The sequence below is a fragment of the Leptinotarsa decemlineata genome, unplaced genomic scaffold (assembly GCF_025532065.1).
Source record: "Leptinotarsa decemlineata unplaced genomic scaffold, Ldec_3_MD MMD2_tig00001064_RagTag_RagTag, whole genome shotgun sequence".
Lineage (NCBI taxonomy): Eukaryota > Metazoa > Arthropoda > Insecta > Coleoptera > Chrysomelidae > Leptinotarsa > Leptinotarsa decemlineata.
In genome coordinates this window covers 7,296,859-7,320,805 of record NW_027412558.1, presented here as the reverse complement: position 1 = coordinate 7,320,805, position 23,947 = coordinate 7,296,859, and the positions used below count along the sequence as shown (strand labels likewise).

At 34.2% G+C, this 23,947-nt stretch overlaps 1 protein-coding gene across 1 annotated transcript in view; it reads right to left on the bottom strand.

Moving 5' to 3' along the window:
• DCX-EMAP (Doublecortin-domain-containing echinoderm-microtubule-associated protein) overlaps positions 1–22,914 on the bottom strand; it is an 84,628-nt gene extending 61,714 nt beyond the window's left edge. The window contains exons 1-4 of the mRNA XM_023174469.2: positions 22,649–22,914; positions 14,351–14,663; positions 10,659–10,869; positions 10,289–10,466 (exon numbers count right to left, since the gene is read on the bottom strand). Coding sequence (XP_023030237.2) covers positions 10,289–10,466; positions 10,659–10,869; positions 14,351–14,663; positions 22,649–22,651 — 705 coding nt within the window. The 5' untranslated portion in view covers positions 22,652–22,914. The remainder of the gene's footprint in view (positions 1–10,288; positions 10,467–10,658; positions 10,870–14,350; positions 14,664–22,648) is intronic.
• Positions 22,915–23,947: the final 1,033 nt, after the last annotated feature.

The following is a 23,947-nucleotide window of genomic DNA, read 5'->3' as shown; positions in this document are numbered from 1 at the left end:
TATTTTCCAATAAAGAGTTTTCTTCAGTCATGCGATTTGTAAATTTATATGTAACTTGAGTTGCTTTACGAAATAATAACATGAAGAAATGTTGATAGTTTATTTTTTTTTACTTAATATCAAAAAAGAATTCGGAAAATGTTAGAAAACAATAGGTTGTATTTCAAATTTATTGTGCCAGAAAAATCACACTATTCGTGGAGCAGAAAATATTTAATATCTCAACTAGATGAACGAGAGTTCTATCTTTTATTTCATCTTCCAACTTCCTCCATGAAGTCTGGGGCAGAACCAAACTGGCAGTACTTCTTTCAACAATATTTTATGGGAGTTGAAACTAACACAGAAATGGCCAATTCAGCTCATTTTTGTTTGTACTACTTAGAAATTTACGTGATATAATATTGTTACAAAAATTCAATGAATGTCAGGAAATGAGGCAAACATTGGATAATAATAATAACAGTTCATCTCTATTGTCTCCAATGTTAAGTAAATATCATAGTACGCCGTCCATGCCATACAAAGAAACTGCCGACGTTCGGTAACTACTTAGTTTTTTTTCGTATATACGTTGTCAACACGCCAATTCATATCATTAAATTCATATCATGTCATTCAATGCATTTCATTTCATACTAGTATATCTAATCCCACTTCGAAAGAGCAGTTTATGTGTATGTTTAAAATTTTCAAAAATAGAATTTGCAAATGTAAATACGCCGTTCAGGCTCACTTCCATTCTTTTCATTCGAAGTTGATTGGGGATAAATCGCCCTTTAATATATTTTATGTTAATTTGACCCACTTTTTACGATACTCGTATCACCGTGGAACACTTGCTATTTCTGGCCGTTCTTATATTTGAAGTAAACATGAAATCTGTTCCTTATATAGGTGGTCGCATTTAGGTCATATTCTGCTGAATTTTCCGTTCGATTCATGACGCATAACGATGGGGCTATAGCTTTGAGATGGCAATCAATGTGAAATTGAAAATATTGATAAACAAATTGGAAATAATTATCAGCTATTCATTCACACAATTGATTTGTAGCCATTCGTATGAAAAGCTAGTATTATCGAGATCATATAGTGTGTAAATACCATTTAGATATTACACCTTGATATTATTATTAGGCATGAGTATTACTGAAGTGGAATATAGGTGTTCCACAAGGATCTATTTTGGGCCCAGTTCTTTTTATAAAAAACAAAAATCAAATAGAACTAAAAGAATCCTGTGAAACTGCTCTATGCCAACTAATTTCTTGGTTCAATCAAATCACTTTTTATTTCAATGCAGACAAAACTAACCTTGTGAAATTCCATAGTCATCAGAAGGAATTGGTAGATGTAAATTTAATTTTAAATAACATACCTCTGCCTATAAATAACAGCTGTAAATACTTAGTACTATTCGTTGACTCACATTTAGATTGGAAAGAATATTGCAAGCCGCTGATTTCCAAACTTTCATCTCTCCACTATATGTTCAGAAATCTCAAAGTTGTTTTGACACAGCAACAATTGATGAAGTCATACTACGTACAAGTGGAAGGTCGACTGAGGTATGGTATTTGCCTATGGGGAGACTACACTGTCGTATCACAGAAAAAATCATAAGGTGTATTGCTAGTATAAAAAAAGACTATTCTTGTCGAGAAATCTTCAGAAGACTTGAAATTCGGACCTATACAGGCCTCTACGTATTTGAAATCTGTATTTATGTCTTCAAAAATAAGGATTTGTTTTTCATAAATAAAGATTTCCACACACGTCGTAAGGATGATTTACGATTACAACTCTCTAAACGCAATATTTCCTATAAAGCTCTAGCTCGAATCGGCGCAAAAATTTTCAACAACTCACCTTCCTATGTCAAAAGAATAAAACATGAACGTACTTTCAAAAAAAAATCAAAGGATACCTGGTTGAGAAATGTCTATACTCTTTGAATGAGTACTTTTAACTAGAATTTTTATATAATGTGAATCTGTATTTTTATGTAAGTCTATATTCTGTGCACTATATATATGCATATTTATTATGGTTCGTAGTGTTATATAATCCATAATGTACTGTTATTTTCCTTTTTTACATTTCTTCATTTAAATCTCGACCGTACTACCATGCAGTTGTAACCATGACTCTTTCTTATACAACTGTATGTTGTCTTAATGAAATAAAGTGATTTGATTTGATTTGATTTGATTAGAGTTTTATTCCAGCACCAAACCGTTATTTTTAACACTTTGACACGTGTTTCGATCACCGAGTGATCATCTTCAAAAGGAAGTTTAATCTTCCTCTTGAAGATGATCACTTGGTGATCGAAACACGTGTCGAGGTGTTAAAAATAACGGTTCATCAAGTGATCACCAAGTGATCACCTTTAAAAGGAAGTTTAATCTTCCTCTTGAAGATCTATTTAAATCTGTTTTTCCGTTAACCAGCTGTCGCACCCCTACGAACGACAACCCTCAGAAGTCGAAACTTGTGCGAGCAAGGGGCAAAAACTAACTTAATGTTGAAATCACCAATCAATCTGATGTGTCGTAATGCGAAAAAGCTCTCTACTAACATCGATATTTTTTGTTACAGTATTTGTATTAAATTAAAAATAAGTCTTGTGCGTAAGTCACGTAAGTCATTTATGTTTTTTATATCAAATAGTATTGATCTTATATCAAATAGTATTATTCCTTCAAGTATGTTAGTTTTGCTCGGTAAATGGGAAACTGTTGGGCAATAAACGCTATTATTATCATTATTATTATTATTATATTAAATATGTAGGTTTGATGTGTGGTCACTTCTCATTTGCAGATGATCTTGCACTATTCAATTCAGAAAAAACTGAAAACTCGTTAAAAAGAAATATAAACAATGATATCGAAAAGATTAATGGATGGTTGAATGACATACATTCAATAATGGATAGTTAACATGATATTCAAAAAATATGTGATCAATATTGGAGTGAATGTTGAAATTAGGTAAGATATAATCAACAAACTTGAAAGTATGAATATTTAAACATATTTGACCAGTGTTCAAATTTGGAAAAGCATATGAATGAAATTGAAGGCTTAATTATACCACTAGTGGAAGAAGATAGAAGAATGAAATTTTTCGATACTCATATACCCACAAATTCTAATTTATAATGATTGTATACTCTATTGAATACCATTTCATTCTGCATTGGAAGACAAAAATATAATTTACTATTTAATGAACAGAGCTGTAAAAGTCATACTCATTAGAAAAGCCATGGCATACTTCGAAACTTCAAAATTGTACTAAATCACTGAAAATATGACTTTGGAAAAACCAAATTCATATAAACATTGTAAAAAGTCTCCTAAGAAGTGATATTTAATTTTTATAAAAGTTTCAGATTGCTTGATCATAATACAAAAAGTTCCAAATAATTTTCATCTTGATGTAATACATACTAACAAAAGATTTATTGAATTGACTAAAATAATTTAGAAGTCTGCACAAGTTTATGCATTATCTAAGACAGAAAGTCTTCTAATCGTAATTTATGAATGAATTGTGTGGTTTTTCTTATAATGTTATCCAATTTGGTACTAAAGAGCCCTAAGGCAAGTGTCTTACGGCGAAACATCGATGTCTACCAGTGAGGATGACAGTGTTCCATGTAAATGAAATTTTTACCTTTCATTTAGTATGTTATGTAGAAAAACTGTGAATTATTTCTGATTCAATTCCACAACGAATGTTTGGAATTAAATCAGAAAGTGTTTTTTGTATAATTCAGTGTTCATATAAAAGTATTTGTTACGAAAGAATTTTTTTCATGTCCACATGAAAGTAGCTGTTTCAGGAGGACTCTTTCTTCCAATTTGTGTCTGAAAGTTAATTGCTTCCTTCCTTTCTTTGGAAGATTCACACATGTTTTTGTATCAAGATGGAGTAGTAGAAAGCCAAAAACTTTCTTTCCCAAAAATTAGTCACTCCTGAAGATATAACCCTTTCAATTTGAAGTATTCTAGTTCAAAAACTATAATTGAATGACTCATTCAATTGTACTACATGTACTTTCTGAAAGCAATTTCATATTTGAGTGCATTTCATAGTTATTTTTCAAGCTAGGTTATGTATTTATTGTAAAATATCCTGGTTATGTTATTTTATAATACTTAGTAGTTATTTATAGTCCCTAATTAGGACCATTTATTGTTTTTCTGGACAATAAACTGAATTGAACGGAAACACGTGTTTCGCTACACAATAGCTTCCTCAGATGTATTCATACTGGCAGACTCCTTTTTCAGTTAGTATCTGAAAGTGATTCTTATGAATGCTCAACAATTTTTTTAAAGGATTTATTTCAAAGTTGATTGCTTTTTCCCTTCCTTCGGAAGAATCCCATATTTTTTATATAAAGATGGAGAAGTATGTTCCAGAAAGTTATTGCCAAAGTGCCTTTGAGTTGAACTGTTTCTGAAAACATACAATTTTAGAATAACAAGGTATTGATATTCAAAAATGAAAAAGAACCCTGAAGTAATGAATATTTTTCACCTGAACTCCTTTTTCAGATGAACAAGAAGCTTTGTTTATAATCCATCAACGGGTTGCTATGGTATCGTATCAATTTGATGGGAGTGGTCAAAACGTAAACTAATATTGTTACCCTTGACGAGTTTGTTTTGTCATCCAAGTCAACCAATAACGAGTATTATTTCATCTTTTTAAGGCTGGATGACACAAAGTGAAACGCACTGACACATTCACGATCACAAGTAAATCAACCAATGAAATGGGAGACGTTTGAAAGACTTCCCAGGTTAGTGATAAATTTGATTCTTATTCATTTGAAACTCTATAAACTCTATATTTGATTCAGCTAAAAGGGTAAGGGAGCTGGGCTCCAAACTGATTGAAATGTAGACGCTGGTCGGTATATTTGTTATTCATATTTGACTAGAGACCCGACCCGGATTCGTAAAGGTGGCAGTCTATATTTTTTTCTGACATAATGTCAGCTTGTCTTCCAGAATGTTGTGGATAGTTCGGAAATAGTCTGGAATGTTCCGGAAATTCCCAGAACATTCCAGATATTCCTCTATCCCACATCCAAGAAAAAGGTTCCTGTTGCCCATTGATTCCCCTTCCCAACTTATCTTCTTCACTGAGTCATATGTATGTACGAAAATGTAAAACAAGAGGAGAATAAATTATTATTATCATATTATTATTATTCAAAGGGCTAGCTTTAGAAAGGCCTGAATGTTTCGCCCTCTAGAAATTCCTAGAACAAATCAGAACGTTCTAGAGAATTCGAGAGCATTCCACAATAAAACAAACCGGACCATTTTGGAATGCCGTGAAATGTTCGAGAATAGTTTGGAAGGTTTGTGAACATACCGGAACATGTTTGATTGCTGCGGAATGTTCTGGAACATTGTGTACTATTCGAAACCAATTTTGTATGTAACCATTTCATTCCATCTACAACTTAATCACATATCAACTTCCTGAGCGAATCTTCTACCACCCCCGCTGGTAACTGATAATAATGACCTTTGAACAATTTTACTAACAATTCTAATGTTGAAATAGGTAGGTAGCTATTCACCTAATAACAACATCAAAAAAAATGCCACCGTGACTTCCAAAATGGTTCACTACGTCGGTAAAACCAGCGCAATTGCAACCTTTCATCATCAAGCGTGTTACATCCGATTGTTAGGCTGCTTGAATTTATTTTCTTGTGCGCAACTACGATTTGAATGCACATTATAATGTGCATGAAATGCTTATGGCAACTAATATATACGAGGATTGATATCACATCTGTCTAAATACATTTTCAATTAGCAAATTATAATAATAATAAATGTCTCAAGGGAAATTTCACTGATTGGTGCTCTAACAGTTAACCCTTGTTGTAGTAAGGCTCACATTATTTTTATTTTGCTTACCTAACCTAAGCCTACTTAACCTGAGTCTGTCTAATCCTAACTTAAACATAAACTTTTTGGGTCACTGGTTATTTTCTTATTCAACAATCAATTGTTTGACCACACTCAAAAAAAAATAGAGAAAATACAAGGGAGGAACAATTTCAGGAAGTTGTTCAGTAAATATGTTTTGAGATCTTTTTTGGATTTTTCCTATTATATTGTTTGAATTATACTCTATAGTGTAGCAATCCTGAGAATGATATCTAATTGAATTCCATAAAGAATGTAGTGAATAATTTCGTTAAATCTTAAAGGGACTAGGGCGTTTTTAATGAAAACTTCTAGGTAGGGTTTCCGCCCCTATTTCACACAGATGTCACCCTCATATTTCATTCGATTCACAAAAAATAATGATAAATTGGTGAACCATTTTGAAATTAGTTCGGTAGTTTTTGAGCTCGTTGTGTTAAGACAGACAGAGACTTCATAATGATCAGTGATATGAAAATTTTCAATAATGGTTTTTCTCTAAATTTGATTTTGATATCAATATAATCAATATAAAAAATTATCGAGAAATAAAAATCATATGCTCAGCATTGTATAATGTTAAATTTTTATTTTCTCATATATCGAAATGATTATGTATGTCTATTTTTGTATCTCGTGTTTGAAAGTAATTCAACAAAAGATTGCAATCGAAAAGTGTTACTTAAATGACTGCTTTGATCAATATAAATAATAATTGAAAAAAATTCAAATGATTGGCATTGTATATTGGATTTAAATTTCTCAAAGTAGGTTTATCACAACCCACAATCAAACCCAATCACTCTTCTCGTAAATCTGGTTATTAGGAGAAAAGCTTGTTTTTGGATTCAATTGAAAGGAGTCTGATTCTCAACATTTGAATATTCGATTAAAAACTTAAAATTCAAAATCACAAAATGTTTGAATTGAATCGTTGAAAATGTACACTTTCATTGAAGTCAACTTATTTTCCACTGATTACTAATTTGTCTTGACTATAATTGACTAATTTGTCTTGACTATACTGTATCAATTTCAAGCAGAAACTACACTTTCAAAAAAAGATGGTTCTTGAAGGGTATTTAAAAATCTGTCAGTTTAAAATATGTTTTTCCGTTAACCAGCTGTCGCACCCCTACGAACGACAATCCTCAGAAGTCGAAACTTGTGCGAGATAAGGATTACCGAGGTCTTACCTTTTAACGTATGATTCCTAACACGTCAAACAGTGTCTTTTAACTTACAAAAAATTAGCAAATATCAAAATTATCTCAAGCACCTAAAACAGATCATCTAGAAAGTGTATTCAGAAAAATTTCTTCTCATAACTTTTTCAGTACATGAAGAAATTGACATTTTTGGAAAAACTTAAAATTTAGCGCTGATGCGAAACACATGAATTATTTTCTGTGTATTCCGATCGAAGCAGAAATTGATGTTAAATCGAATTTTTATTAAACTCAATAATAAAAAAAATCTGGTCACACTGTATGGTTCTCAGCTTTGAGAGTTTTTTAAAACAGAACATAAAAGTTATCCGAAATGAATTTCTGGATATAACCACTGTTGAAATGAATTGCTTTTGATTTCAGTTCCTGAATCAAATCAATTAGATCCGAGGGTCATCATTAGATTTAAAAAAAAGATAAAGAAACACTGTGATGGTTGATGTATAATTTCACTGTCGGTCGGTCGGTAGCCAGGTGGTTCGATGTGGGTGCTTTGATCGCCCAGTCAATCGGCCGATGTGTGAGTCAATAATTCAAGCCCCAGGCCGAACGCTCGATATTTCGCTTGCTATCGTCCAACCCGTGTTAGGAATCACACGTTGAGAGGTAAGACCTCGTTTGTCCTTAGCTCGCACAAGTTTCGATTTCTGAGGGTTGTCGTTCGTAGGGTGCGATAGCTGGTTAGCGAAAAAACATATTTAGAACATATTTGAACATATATTGTGGGTGAGAAAATCAATTTCTATTTATTCTCCGACTACAAGTCATGTTATTGGTATTTTTCTAACTCATCTATAGTAATTTTTCCTAGATGTTCGCGTATGAATAAGTTTTTTCTACTCTTCTACTGTTTCCTACGTAAGAAACAGAGACCAGTATTTGTATTATCGCAAAAACATTATTGACACATCGTTGTAATAAATTGGCACACTTGAAATAATTTACTCTTCTTCAAAAGTCTGGTTTAGTGTTTGAAAGATAAAACACTATCAATAATTCAGAAGGTTTTATATAATGAGAGAAAAGTTCTTATTCGCCCCAAATCCAAGAGTTCATTTGCTTGCTTGAAAATCAGCTGTTTCTTTTACTAACGTCCGAATGAAAGTGAATTCGCTAAGTAGCCAGGTGGGTCTGTATTTACTTATCGATTTTCCAGTCACTATTAAAGCGGACATGGTACAGTCCATTCTGGGCGAGCGGGTGTCTTTTTGTTGGATATAAAGAGAATAGGAGGAATTATTGTAGGTTACAATGCAAGAAATGATATATTTACGTACATCAGTGTATCAAGTTGAGATGATTTTCTAGTCGACTAAATGATCCAAAATAAAATACAACTTATCGAATATCATGTTCATTGTTCCAAATACTATTAATTTTTGGCTTTCAATTTCAGACTTGATAATTTCTTCCCATTAAAACAAATTTCAACATAATGTTCTACTCAAAACTAGTAGAGCCTAGATGATGACAGCACGACCAGCTGTCGAAAGCGCTCGCATATAATTAAATGGGAGTTATAAAGCTTTAAATCCTTTTGTGACTTATATTAATATTAATATATATATATATATATATATATATATATATTTATTTATATATATATATATATATATATATATATATATATATATATATATATATATATATATATATATATATATATATATATATATATTTATATATATATATATATATATATATATATATACACATCGGAAAAGTATTGTGCTTTAACATGGAACGCCATCACTTACCATTGGCTGAGATGAATAGAGCTGTAGGGCTTCTTCAAGGTGGCATGTGACAAAATGATGTAGCTCTTCGTTTGGGGGTCTCCCAAAGTGTTATCAGTCGATTGTGGCGGCGTTTCCGAGAAACTGGCAGTCCAGCCGAACAACATCCAGGGCGAGGACGCGCTACAATTGCAGTTCAAGACCGATTTTTGGTCTTAACCGCAAGAAGACAACCGACAATCACAGCACCTGAGTTGGTTAACGTGTTGCACCAGACGCACCATGTACCCATTGGTCGTGATACTGTCAGAAATCGACTGCATGAAGCAGATCTCCACAACAGAAGGCTACTTAGATGTCCACCTTTGTCGAGAGGCAATCGCGGTAGAAGATTAGAGTGGTGTCAAGAACATCAAAACTGGGATGCAAATGATTGGGCCACAGTTTTGTTTACAGACGAATCCAGATTTGGATTTCATCCAGATTCTCGTCGAGTAAGACTGTGGAGACGACCTGGAAATAATGAACGTTTCGAGACACGTCCAGGAAGTCCACACATACAGAGGTGGTACAGTAATGTTATGGGGCGGAATCATGATCGGCGGCAGAACCGATCTCGTTTTTCCAAATCGCTCCCTCACAGCTTCTACCTATCGTCCGTCCGTTTGCTGGTGCTGTTGGTGAAAACTTCCACCTAATACACGATAATGCTCGTCCACATGTCGCGCGTCTAGTGACTGACTGGCTCACCAACGAAGGAGTTGATGTATTGCCATGGCCAGCACAATCACCGGACCTGAATCCCATCGAGCATGTGTGGGACATGCTCGATGGGAAAAATTACTCTGAAACGAAAAATTACTCCGCATATGTGGAACATTCACACAACGTTTTAATTGAGAGAGCTTTTAATCGCTGAATGAGCAAATGTACCTCAACAAGACATTGACAATCTCATTTTGTCGATTCACGATATATGTAGGGCCGTAATAAACCAGCGTGGAGGCCATACTTTGTACTGATTCCAATTTTTTTTGTATTATGATTTTTTTTCGGGGTGCCAAAGAAGAGCCATATTTTTTTTTTAGTTTTGCTTATATGCGCACTCAGAATTTTTGACCATTTAATAAATTTTGTTGTAAGTTACATTCGTTTAATAATCACCCGTCAACTTTTTTTTCCCTAAAGCGATCTAAAAAAAATTATTGCCATTTTTAAAAATATCCCTAGACTTTTCCGATGTATATATATATATATATATATATATCATATACGTCAACTGAAAGATAATACAATTTCATATATCAATGTGGGGGACACGAGTATCTGGATAAATTATCTAAATGCTCACTTTGAATGCTTTGTATGAAGACACAACGTAGGAAGCGCCATCCTCTAACTCATCAAGCCTGTATTTCCTATCACCATCCATGGAGAAAATGTACCTTGCTCCTCTTGGTAAATCCATCCGCAAGGAAAGTTTGTCCAAGAGAGATTCCAGACTAACAATGTCTCTTCCTGGTTTGAATCTGGAATATGAAACATGCTTCTTGAGTTATGAGCTATAGAAAATAGAGGAGGAAAATGAGGACCAAAAAGAACGTAGCAGTCAGTTTTGGGTTTCAGTTATTCAGAAAATAAAAAACTATTTTTGGTCTCGGTATGTAAAAGATTTGCTTTCTTTTGCTACTTTTCTAATGGGTTACTACGTATATAGCTACCTGAATTCAACTCCAGGAAAGAACGGATCTCCATTCTTGTAGAAGACGACTCTTCTAGCTTTCCAGTACGACAAGTTGCTGTATCGGCTGGTCGCCATCTCCACGCGACTCTTTGGCCTTGCCGGAGGCATCATGGAGGAGGCATCACTGGCATTATCCGCCATGGGGGGTGTGCTAGGCCTCGAGGCCACCGCTGATCTCCAGTAGCCACCTATGACAAAAACAAAATTATGATTTTTTCAATACTATTTCGGTTGAATTGTGATTCACGTGGTTTGGATGAAAGTGAACGTTATTACCTACTCACAGCAACTTTTAGATCTGAAGTAATCGAGGAAGATTGGCATACAGGGAAAGGGAAATATACTATAATGTCCAAAGCTTTACCCAATATTAATGGTGTAACGATTGCCATATCAGAATTACAAAAAGTGATACCACCAAAGTGGCAAAAAAAATTCTGTTAAAGCCAAAGTTTGGCTTGATAAACATTATTTGGACTTCGCACTAGAAAAATCAACCATTGAGAAGTTATTTGCTGAATTTGATTGAGATGAAATAAGCACCGGAGACGATGCATGCAGTGGACGCCCCAAATAAGCTGTTCCGACGAAGACATAAAAAAGTTCACTAAATAATTTTGAATGACCACAAATTGAAGTTCATCGAGATAGCTGAGGCTCTACAGATATCTAAGCAACGTGTTGGGCATATCGTTTATGAATATTTAGGTGTACGAAAGCTCTCTTCAAAGAGGGTGCCACGCAAACTCACAATCGACCAAAAACAATAACGAATTGATAGATAGATAGACAGAAAATCTCTTATGGTGGCTTCATAACATGAGATCTCATAGTACATAAAAAGAAAAAATTCTCATTGGATATAAACATCAAGAAAAAGACAAATAACATAGTCGTTACAAACATAATTAAAAAAAAGAATGAAAATGAAGTATTCAAATATAAACACATGTTAAAATATATTGAAACATAACTATCTAGTCGCTAAGTTGTTTATACTCGTATAAGGAATAAAAGTTATGACGGATGAGAAACTTTTTCAAAGATATTTTGAAATGTTTCATATTGATAATGAGTTTCAAGACTTCAGGCAAAAGATTGAACAAATGTGCTCGAGTATAGAGAGGACTCTTTATGTGTTGCTTTCTTTGCAAGTGGTGCAAATGGAAGTCATTTTTCTGTCTGGTATCATATTTATGGTAGTCACTGTTTCTGTTCATATTTTTAGCATTCTGATAGGTATATATTAATAATTTCTATAATTTGTAGAGATAGATGATAGTGTTAGGATATTGTTTTCAATGTTATTGTTTCAATTATAGTTCAAATCATATATTAACCTTATGATTTTTTTTGTGAATGAAAATTCTGCTTGTGTCTGTAGCTCTTTCCCACACAATGATGTTACTACTGATGATACTGTATATTAAAAATAATATAGGTTTACTAGGTGGTGCCTTTGAAAGTTCGATTTCAGAGTAATACCTGCAAATTATAGCTTGTTGGGTTTTTTCACACAGAGCATCAACTTGTCTATTGAAAGAAAGTTTTTAGTCTAGTTCGAGGCCTAGGAATCTCGTTGATTCTGAGTTGTGAACTTCTGTGTTACCAACATTTATTGATAAATGTACTAGTGAATTCAATGGGGGCCATTTTATTTGCAAGACTGATAAGGTGATTTACTTCACACCAGTATGTGAATTATTTTATTAGAGTATCTATTTTAGCCTGTACCTGATTAATAGTTTTAGCTGTAACAACGATTCTTGTGTCGTCTGCGTATACGAAAGTACGTCCTTGTCTAATGTGATTAAGAAGGTCATTGACATACATCAGAAATAGCAATGGCCCAAGAACCCCACCTTGGGGAGTGCCAATCTTTATATTCAAATTTTCGGAGAGCTACTTCTCAACCTGCACCTTAAGAGATCTACCAGACATATAAGACTCGATCAATTTTTGAATTGGACCTCGGATGCCTAGAGCTTCCAGTTTTATTTATAGATACCTAGAGTTGATTGTGTCAAATGCATGAGACAGATCAAAGAATAGTCCAACCACAAGCTCATTCTCGTTGATGCTATCATGTATATATTGTACAAGATTTGCTGAGGCTGTTTCGATAGAATAGCCAGGTCGGAATCCGAACTGTCGTGGAGTTAATAAATTATGTTTAGTCAGGTATGATGTTATTTGATTATAGACTGCCATTTCCCTAATTTTGGAAAAACAGCTCAACAGACATATCATTCTGTAGTTTTTCACGCACTTGGTATGCCTAGTCTTGAAGACCGGAACTGCTTTTGATATTTTCAGTTTATTTGGGAACACTCCACTAATGACAGAGTGATTTATAATAATGGCTAATGTACTTAAGATATTGTCAATGGACTCTTTCAGAAGAATTGCTGGTATTTCATCTATGCCAGTGGAAAATTTCTTTTCTCACAGGAGCAGAAAACATAGAATTAGGAATTGTGATGGCTAATTTTATGCACAGTTCAACGGGGAGCTTAGGAGAGTCTAGCTTCTCTCTGACAGAATTTGCAAAGTACTTTCCAAAAATATTTGCTACCTGTGTTTTATCTGCTAATATTTCATTATCTACATTTCATTATCAAGTTGATTTCCTGTTTTTTTTATGTGGTTAGGTTAGGTTAGGTGGTTTATATTTACCAAATTCTACAGAGCTTTTGCCTTGTTATCAGAGTAGGCGACTATATTGGAATAATTGTTCTTTTTGAGCAGTGTTTGGAGCTGTTTCACCATAAAAAACGCGAATTTATGCATCGATATGTGACAATGGATGAAACAAGGCTTCATCATTTTACACCAGAATCAAAACGATCGTCATCTGAGTGGACTGCACATGGTGAAATGACCCAAAAGCGTGCAAAGACCCAACAGTCGGCTGACAAGGTTATGGTATCAGTATTTTCGGATGCGCATGTTATAATATTCATCGATATTTCGAAAAGGGAAAAACCATCAACAGATAATATTATATAGAGTTATTGGAAGGTTTGAAGGACTAAATCGTGGAAAAACGGTACCATTTGAAGAAAAAGGAAGTGCTGTTCCATCAAGGCATTGTACCGTGTCACAAATCAATGAAAACGATGGCAAAATTGCATAAATTGAGCTTCAAATTACTTCAGCTCCATTATATTCTCCAGATCTGTCCCTCAGCGACTTTTATCTGTTCTCAAACCTACAGAGAATGCTCGCTGGAGAGAAATTTAGCACCGAGGAAGAGGTAATTATTCATCGAAACTGAGACTTAAGATAAATCTAACTATGCAAATGGTATCAAAAAATTATATTATCACTATAATCGTTGTATTGCTCTCGAATTCAACTGTATTCAATGATAAAATCAAATCAAAACATATTTTTCTATGTTAGCCTACGAAGAGCTCAACAGATATTTATAGATAACCTAAATTATGCCCAGAAGAATATCATTAAGATATAATAAAGAATATGTAACAAAATTGTGGAAATGGGCTATGAGCCCATGAAGCTGCAGAGTTGCCCGTAGGCTTCGAAGAAATGTGAAAGTCAGACGGTGTCCAAGTAGCGAAAACAGTTCAACTCCTAATATGTTGTTAAAAGCTTTCCTAGCCATCGAACTAACCCCAACTAACCTCAAATTCCTCCTCTACTCACCGTTAGAGTTGGCGACCTCCTCGTCTTCGTCGTCGGAATCGGGCTCGTCACGTCTGTGGTTCCCGCGCTGCACCTGGACGCCGTTGCCGCCGCCACCGTCCCGATTCGCACTGACCGCGACGCCGTTGGCGGCCGCCGTCTTGTCACGTGGCGTCGCGGCGGGAACGACGTCTTCATCCTCATCTTCGTGGCGGCCGTTCGTGCCGCCATCTGCCGACCTCTCCCCGGAGGTGGCGGCGGCGGTTTCTTCGTCGAGGGGGGCGTCCTCGTCGTACTGCTGCATCCTGCTGCCAGCCCGAGACGGAGCCACCGACTGGAAAAGTATAAAAAAGAGGAAAGGGTTTAGACGAATTCTTTTCAGAGGGTTTTGGGATGAGGCTTGTGTGAGGTGTCGGCTCTTTTTGCTGTGCACAAGCACAGCAAAAAATTCTTAAATACGCTCTGAGCGAAAGTAACGATTTAGTAAAGATTATATTCATTTAGCAATATTGACCCGGGAAGTTAACACAACAGAAACGCCAGGCTGAATGAAAAAGTTCTTCGAAGATGTAGTTCGAGGTGTATCGAGTTAAATCCCGAAGCGATAGGCAGCTGTATTTGATAATAACAATTATACATTTTTTATTGTTTGCTAGTAAAATAATTAGAGAATTATGTAGCATAACCTTAAAAAAACAACAAAAAAAGTGAAGTGTTAAGTCCGTTGACCGATTCTTCCACACTCTCCTAAAAAACAAGAACTGCTACGTACTTCATTTTCCTTCATCACTCTAGATGGAATCAAGCAGATAAAGTCAATCGAACTCTCTCCTTAAAAGAATCTAGTCAGGATATTTTCTAATTGTGGTAAAAAATTGGGAACATGTTTATCAGCTAATTTTATTGAAAAAAGTTTATATATAAGGTTTTCAAAAGTTTTGTCCATTTAATGTCATGTAATTTTGTAGATCTATATCTCAATGAGTATTTATTCCACTGTGTTCTGGTGTATACTGATCTATAGAGAGTTTTGTACATACATTGATGTTGTTCATTTTGAAGTATTATCTTTTTTGCCTTTAGTTGTATCACAGAGTTCATAAATTACTAATAAAAAAGTGAAATATGCAGATACACGAGAAGCAATATCTAATTTGGGCACTGATATCGAAGTTTGCTATTTCAACAGATCCTCTACTTTCCAGGGATCCTCATCGATCTTATATATACGGAGATTTGATTCAATGGCGATCTCATAGATGGCAGCTTTGTGAAGGAAATCGTGATGATCACTTCTTATACAGGATTGTCCTTGTTATTGGTAACTAATGAGTTCTATGGCAGGCCGGAACAGAATATGACATTATGTTGGAATAATAATGCATGACTTTTTCTCTCTGGTCTGAGGTAAAGTGGTATGTCGTGACAAAGTGGCCACCAGTGTTTTGTTGTGTTTTGTCTGTGATCACCAAAACTCAACGCACAGATAAAAATACATAAGGAAAATAAACCTATAAGACCAATTTCACCAAAGCACCTTCATACAAAATTTCAAAAATCATAGCCGACGAACTGAAAAACAAAATCAACAGGAACAACGACCACAGCATCAAAAATTCAATGGACCTTACAGACAGAATCTCTACGACAAATGTCAGCCCGAACACTAAACTGTTCTCGTTTGACATAAAAAAACATGTACTCCAACATACCAGTCAACGAAAGTATAAACATCATATCTGAGAAACTAAAACACCAAAACATAGACAAAACCTACATTAACCAAATGGAACACAGTCTAAATACAATACTCAAAATTATTTCGAATCTGAAGGGAAAATTTATAAACAAACAGATGGACTAGCGATGAGATTCCCACTATCTAGCATTATATCCGAAATATACCTGCAAACCATAGATGAGAAAATCTTAACAATAATAAAAACACATGATGAAAAAGGAGAATGGTTCAGATACGTTGACGATGGACTGTACATAACACAAAACAATGGAAATAGAATAGAACAAATAAAAAAAGAAATTAACGAAATAAATCAAAAACTATGTTTCAGCATTGAGGAAGACCACAACTCAAAACTTAACTACTTGGACATAACCATAGGATATAACCACAACAAAACACAATTTCAAATGGCAATATAGAGGAAACCTACACAAACAAGCTCCACCATACCCACAAGTTCAAACCATCCACCATCACACAAAATGGCTGCCTATAACGCATTCATATATAGAATGTTAAGGATACCACTCAGCAATGAAGCCCGAAACAAAGAACGGAAAGTCAAATACCAAATAGCGAACGAAAACGGATACACCCAAAAGACAATAGATAAACTAGAAAACAGAATCAAACAAAAAATACATAACAAGGATCAAGCCACCCCAACAGAGAAAACAGCACAACGATGGACAGCATTTACGTACGTAGGACACCAAACCAAAAAACCAACAAACATCTTCAAACCACTGATTAACATCACATACAAGCCGAAGATAACACAAAAAATAAACAACTATGAAAAAGAAGATGACAAAGACCAAAACGGGATATACAGTATACAATGCTCGGACTGCAACAAATTCTATATCGGCCAAACCAAGAAAAAACTAATCCAAAGGTACAATGAGCACAAGAAGGCATACATAAATCCAATAGTATATAAATCAAACCTCGCAACACACGCCATACAAAACAAACATAATTTCCCCCCACCAGAGAACATAAAACTCATAAAACAAGTCAACAAGGGAAACTTGAACATCCATAAATTTAACAGTCATAAATCACTTATCGAGAAGCAAGTACAAATCAAAACACAACAAGACCTCACATTCAATATATTAAACAAAACCATACACATTCCTAGAGAAGATCTAACACAAAGAAGAGTACCTGATGCAGTATGAATACAGGCTAATTTACCTAAAGTACCTGGAATACCTGAGTTGAGACGCTCTGACCGTATAAAGAGGCAGACGATAGGATGACAAGTTCAGTTTGAGGAGTGCCTAGAAGATGACAGTACTACCAACTGTCGAAAGCGCTCGCAGATAATTATTAGAAGATATAAAGCTTCAAATCCTTTTTGTAAAAGTCAATATATATAATTTCAGGCGGCAAAAAATATATTATCCACTTTTTCAAAAACTACACCTCACGATTTGATCTCCACAAACACAAACCCAATAGTTTGGGTAAAGTGCAAGATTTAGAGAAAAAAAAAACTAAAAATTATTCAACATAGAATTAACTTGTTAATTACTATCGATTGAACACTGAATTCCATACAAGATTTTTCCTTGAAATAGCCGTTTTACTCCAATCTCCCTTAGTTATTGGCTTCTTTTTACAGAATAATAAAAAACATTATCGGACACATCATTCATGGAAGATCAATCAAACTATAGATTTTTTTCATCGTTTTCATTAGCATACCACTCACAAGTAACATTTTTTGAATCACAATGTAGAAGAACGAACTCTTTCTTTAACCTATCCTTATAAAATATCGAATTTCTGAAGAATGCAAACGTCACTGTTTTGGCTTGCATCATGTTTTCAATAAGGAACACGCAACTTGAACAATGCTCTCATATTTTAATAATCGACCATTTCAAATTCTCAAGTGTTTCTATCGATTACGGCTCATTCGTGGTTTCCTTGGGAAGGTGGAGGTATTCACCATTCTTTGTTTGGGCGACGATATAATGAAGTTTTCCAGGAAATTTCTACTTCCTTTCTTGCGAAATGTGTTACAATTTTTATATTATTGGGGCAATTTGAGACACGACAGGAAGATTTACGATTAGAGAATTGCACCACAGAGGGTACTTTTTAAATAACTATTTTCATGTTGTTAGTTTTCCATTTTGAATTTAAGTGTTTTAGTGAAATGAACTGTCTTAATTGTTTCTTCACACTCACAACTCTCAAATGTAATAACCTGGAATATCTGGAAATGCAAGCCTTACATAATTAAAATATTGCATTATTTCTACATTTCATAATTTCTACAACGAAAAAAAGCCTGCCTACTGATTCTAGCGACAACTTTCCTGACCTTATGTAGGTACTAAACGAGTATAAGCCGAAATTAAATAAGAGAAATTATGGCGAAGTTAGAGGGTGTTCGAGATTTGAAAATAAAACTGTATTCATAAGTTAGGTTATTCTATAGCAATGATAATATAGTTTTAAACTGAACTGAACTGATTTATTATTTTCTCATGTATGAACATCAACCAATGATAATTGTTCAATACATTCCTATGCGCTTGAAGTTGAGTGTGTTTTTCTACAAAGATAACAAGAACCATTTCAATCGTTTGCACTAAACCTGTATATTAATCAATACTCTTTCGACATTCAACATCACACTTCCATCAACATAATCCATCATAAATTCTTGTAAGGATTCTATGAATTCAGGTACTAATCATGACGAGGTTATTTTCTAACCAAACGCTGTACAAAAAAATGGTAGAAACACTAAAAAACAGTCTGTGAAAGTGTTCACTACATGCAAAGGTGATTCATTTCTGTGCGATTTTTATGACATTAGGTTTTTTCATAGCAAAAAATTACAAATTAGTCGTCTCGAAAGGCGTGAAAGTAAGATCAACCGTACAACAATGAACCACTTTGCAGTCTGATTCATTAGTAGGGAGTTGATCCCACCAACCACCCCATGTACCCACTAATTCATACGGCATGTCGTTATGAAATTATGATAAAACTAACCTATACTTGATGAGAATCCATTTTATCGTTTTCAAAAACACACTTTAATGTGAGAATTTCACTTGAGAGTTAGAACAAATAATGATTTGAGTAAATTCAATGAAATTAATGAATGTAAAACACTAATGTCGGATAGATCGGGAATATGCAAGTTGACTTGTGGTTCTAGTGCGAAATTTTATATGGGAGAAACCGGAAAAACTTTTTCCAGAGAACTTAAAGAGCACGGAAGTAGTTTTTTGAATGGAAAGATCAATTCAACTATTGCGAAATATCTTTTGGCAGAGGGGGACAAGTTCAATCACGATTATGGCGTATTGCATTTGGAAGAGAAATGTCAAAACTCAACCTTTTGAAATGTTAAGCAATCAATATTTTAATTGTTCAATTGACATATCGATTTTCACGTGCTATCGTCCAATCTGTGTTAGGAATCACACGTTAAAAGGTAAGACCTCAGTAGTCCTTAATTCGCACAAGTTTCGTCTTCTGAGGGTTGTCGTTTGTTGGGGTGCGGCAGCTGGTTAACGAAGAAACATATTTTTAAAAAAAATTTATTCCCTTTGCATGCATAAGAAACACATAATCTGAATCGGATTGGAATGTATGTATCAGAGCGAAACATCTTTCAAAAAATGAATAATTTTTAGAAGTAATAAATATATTTCACATCAACATATCGATGGATTTCAAGGCGGGGAATTTGGAGAACCCATGACTTGGTTTTTCGTTTGAAAAGTTTCCAGCTCTGGATATTTTTCAAATTTTTTGTTAAGACATCATAAAATTTTGTACCCAAGTGAAGAAAACTTCTTTTCAATATGTTTTTGATGGTCTTGCTACTTGCGACATGTTCGATATTTGCCGTGTTAGGTACGGATGACTGATGGCATAAAAATTTGCCTTATATTTATGTTGACAGGCTACAATGCTCATAAAATATAATTTTCGAATGAATACATCTATAAAAAATGCATTTTCCTATTCAGTTTGTTCTCCAAACATTCATTAGTCTTCCAGTTTGTGTCTAAAAGTTACTTCTTTGCATGAACTACACTGCGAAATGAATGAAAATATTATAGAAGCTTTTGAGGAGCGTAAATTGTGCTGAGCGAAATTTTATGACATGTTCAAAGCGTTTGATATGGTACACCACGGTGTATTATTACAAGAATCAAAAATCAACGTGTTAAATTCAACAGCGAAATATCAAAACCTTTAAAAGTAAATTATGGAGTACCACAGGGTTCAGTCCTGGGTCCTGTATTATTTATTATTTACATTAATGGTATGACTTTCAACCTAATGAATGTCTCTCCTATAATGTACGTTGATGGTGCAACTTTCTTGTTGAGTGACACTACGCCTCACAATCTACTTTCTAACGCTAATACATCTGAAAACTTTTTAGCAAACTGGTCTAGAAGCAATTATCCCACTATGAATGATGATAAAACCAAAACGTTAGATTTCTCAACTAAAAATAATATAAAAAATAATGAACCAGTCAAGCTACACGGAGTGTACCTATTTTGACTCATCTCTAAATTTCTTTTCACATATTCACAAATTATTTATCAAAGCGACTATCCACGTGTATATACGTCATAAAACAACTTAGCAACATAATAACAACGGTTGTTTAAGAGTAGCTTATTTCGCCATGTTTTACAGCATAATGACATATGGACTAATAGTTTATGGTTCATCATGTCATCTATCATTGTAAACCTCTTTTCAAAAATCTCCGTAAAATAAATCTGCGATCTTGCTTCGTATATGAATGTCTGTGTTATGTTGAAAATTTAACAGGTGAAAATAAATTGACTGAGGAGGAGGACATACACTACCATGATACCAGGGGTAAAAAAACAAATGTAAGGCTACCCAAATATAGATTAGGTAAATCGCAAAACTCTCATTTATATATATTTTTTAACATATTACCATATGAGTTTTAGACTTTGGACATGAGAATGAACACTTTTAAAGTGAAAATTAAGAATATTCTTTTACAGGATGCCTTTTACACATTCGAAGAATATTTTAATTATTTCGACTCATCAACAGATTTGTTGCATGTCTAATAATAGTTATATTTTCATAGCACAATATTTATGTATTTATTTGATTTTAATTTATATACTATATTGACGTATGCGAATACTATTTATGTATGCATTGCACGAATAAACTCTATTCTATTCTATCTTTAAGTAGAGTTTATGTTTGTTTACTTTTTTCCTTGGATCATTTCCATATTTTGTTTGTGTAAAAATAAATCTCTCCTGAAATTATAACATTTCAATTCAAAGGCATTTCTCTTCTCATTCTCTATCAAATTTCTGGGACCCCATAGTGATTATATTTTTGGTTAATAAATAATACAAAATAATAATTTTTTACCAAAAAGTTTGGTATATTCCTTTTTTGAAATCAGCTCAAATTTTTCAACTAATCAGAACTGAAACTGGAACAGCTGTCGTAGAATAAATCCAAAACAATCACTTTTCTCAATCACCAGAAATAAAATACTCTTCTCAATGTGCGTTTTTTCAACCAGGTTTTCTCCATCGTTGAAAAGAGTATTGCATTTCTGGTAATTAGGAAAAGTTCTTGTTTCAAATTTACATTCACCATACACTGGTTCTTTTTTTATTTTTTGTTTTACTATTGTAGTATTTCTGACTGGTGATTGGTTATAGTTTCAATTCATTTCATTTTTATTTGTCTCAAGAAAATTTTACATTTTAGACTCATCCAAACCTCAACCCAAATAACAACAAGATAGATGATAGAATAATTTGTAGCCCTGGTAATATGATCGAGGTTGACAATAATTGAGATATGGGATATTGAAGATTAAAAACGTATATGATCTACATACAAGATAAAATACATTTTAAGAGATGACTAAAATATGAATATATAAAATGTATGAATTAGATTTAAAACGTACATGTATAAAATATATGAAGTATGATGTATAAAATGTAAATATATATATATATATATATATATATATATATATAATGTAAAATGTATAGAATGAAATATAGATAAATGTATGAATATATTCCGTAACAATAAAATGGAAAATTATGTTCAATCACTGTGAATATCCATGAACAAATGCCGATTTTCAGCGATCAACTGAGTGAATTCTTGGAAGTTGTATATACAGTTACTAGATCAGATACATTTCAATTTGGATTTGAATTTTTTTAGAGGTAAATTTCGAAATTGAGATGGTAAGTTGTTATAGGGTCCCCTATCAATTTTGGTGGTTTTTTGAAGCCTTGTTTTTAGTTCAACTATTCTGGTTTTGAACCTAGTATCATATTCTTGTATCTCTTCATGAGTTTCATAGCATTCAATATTATTTTTAATATATTCTCTGAAATAACTAGATCTTGAGGAAGATCATTCAATTTTATAGTGAAACTATGGATATAGCAATAATGAAAGCAAGAAATGACCCAATTTTTTTCAACTTTTCATGTAGTATAACAAACAAAACAAGTTACGAAATATATGTCAAACATAAAACTCACCATTAGTCACAGCAATTCACCAAAAACTTCTCGACCACAACAAACTTAACCCTCTGTTCCCAAGAAATCCAATAGAATGCACCGCGAATCGAACTGATTTCCATAAAACGGGGTCACTAACCGACTCAATATGCAAAAAACTAATTAATTTCCAACTACAGTATGACACCTCGTCGTGTTTTCCATTTACGAAATCAAGAAATCGGAAATGGAAGTGACGCGTAGAAAAATAATATGTCTAGAGCCGGTGGTGACGTCTAATTTGAGAGACCCGTTGAGAAGTATGAAATCACAGTGTGGTCAAAGCTATAACTGTGTCTGAAACTTGTTGCGTTTTTGTATTGAGTCACGTTCGTTAAGGAAACAGTGACGTAGACTTTCAGGAGGAATTTCAAGAAATGTTACGAATAAAGGTCGATGAAGCGAAGGAAAGTGATTCAGAGTACTTTCCAGAAATCAAACTGATTGGATCGTGTAGCTTTTTCGATGGGTGCAGTTCAAGTTCCTCTTTCATAATTTTTCTCATCATTCATACGCTGTACTGTTAAAAATTAGGTGAAATTTGATTTTTCTCAAAAATGATCAATTTATACTTTGCCCCCTTCAGAGTAGTACTATTGGATGGTCTACTCGACCCTTCACCGCAATCCGCAAGAGTCTATTATGGCTCACATCTATTCACACTCGACCAAATAAACCCAGATTCTTAACGAAGCCGATAAGTTTGTATGGTGAGTGATCTTTCAGGTCAGATGGTAAGAGTATGGCTCTGCCAAATAAATAAATAAACGCCTTGGAGTGTGCCTTCAACGCAATCCGCAAGAGTCTATTATGGCTCACATCTATTCACACTCGACCAAATAAACCCAGATTCTTAACGAAGCCGATAAGTTTGTATGGTGAGTGATCTTTCAGGTCAGATGGTAAGAGTATGGCTCTGCCGAATAAATAAATAAACGCCTTGGAGTGTGCCAATCCTGGAAGATTCTACCAGAAGTCCATAAATCTTCTTGCCATCCAAGTGTTCAATCTTTGTTTGGCAAAGCCTGAAACCATGCAAATGACAGGTTCTGGTCCGATGAAGCTGCTTGCAGCACCCTCCTCTGCAAGGGAGTCAGCAGCTTCATTACCTTCCAAGCCTGAAAATTGAAACCATGCCTGAAACCATGCAAATGACAGGTTCTGGGTCGATGAAGCTGCTTGCAGCACCCTCCTCTGCAAGAAAGTCAGCTGCTTCATTGCCTTCCAAGCCAATATGGCCAGGAATCCAGACCAGAGACAATCTCTCAAGTCTTCCTA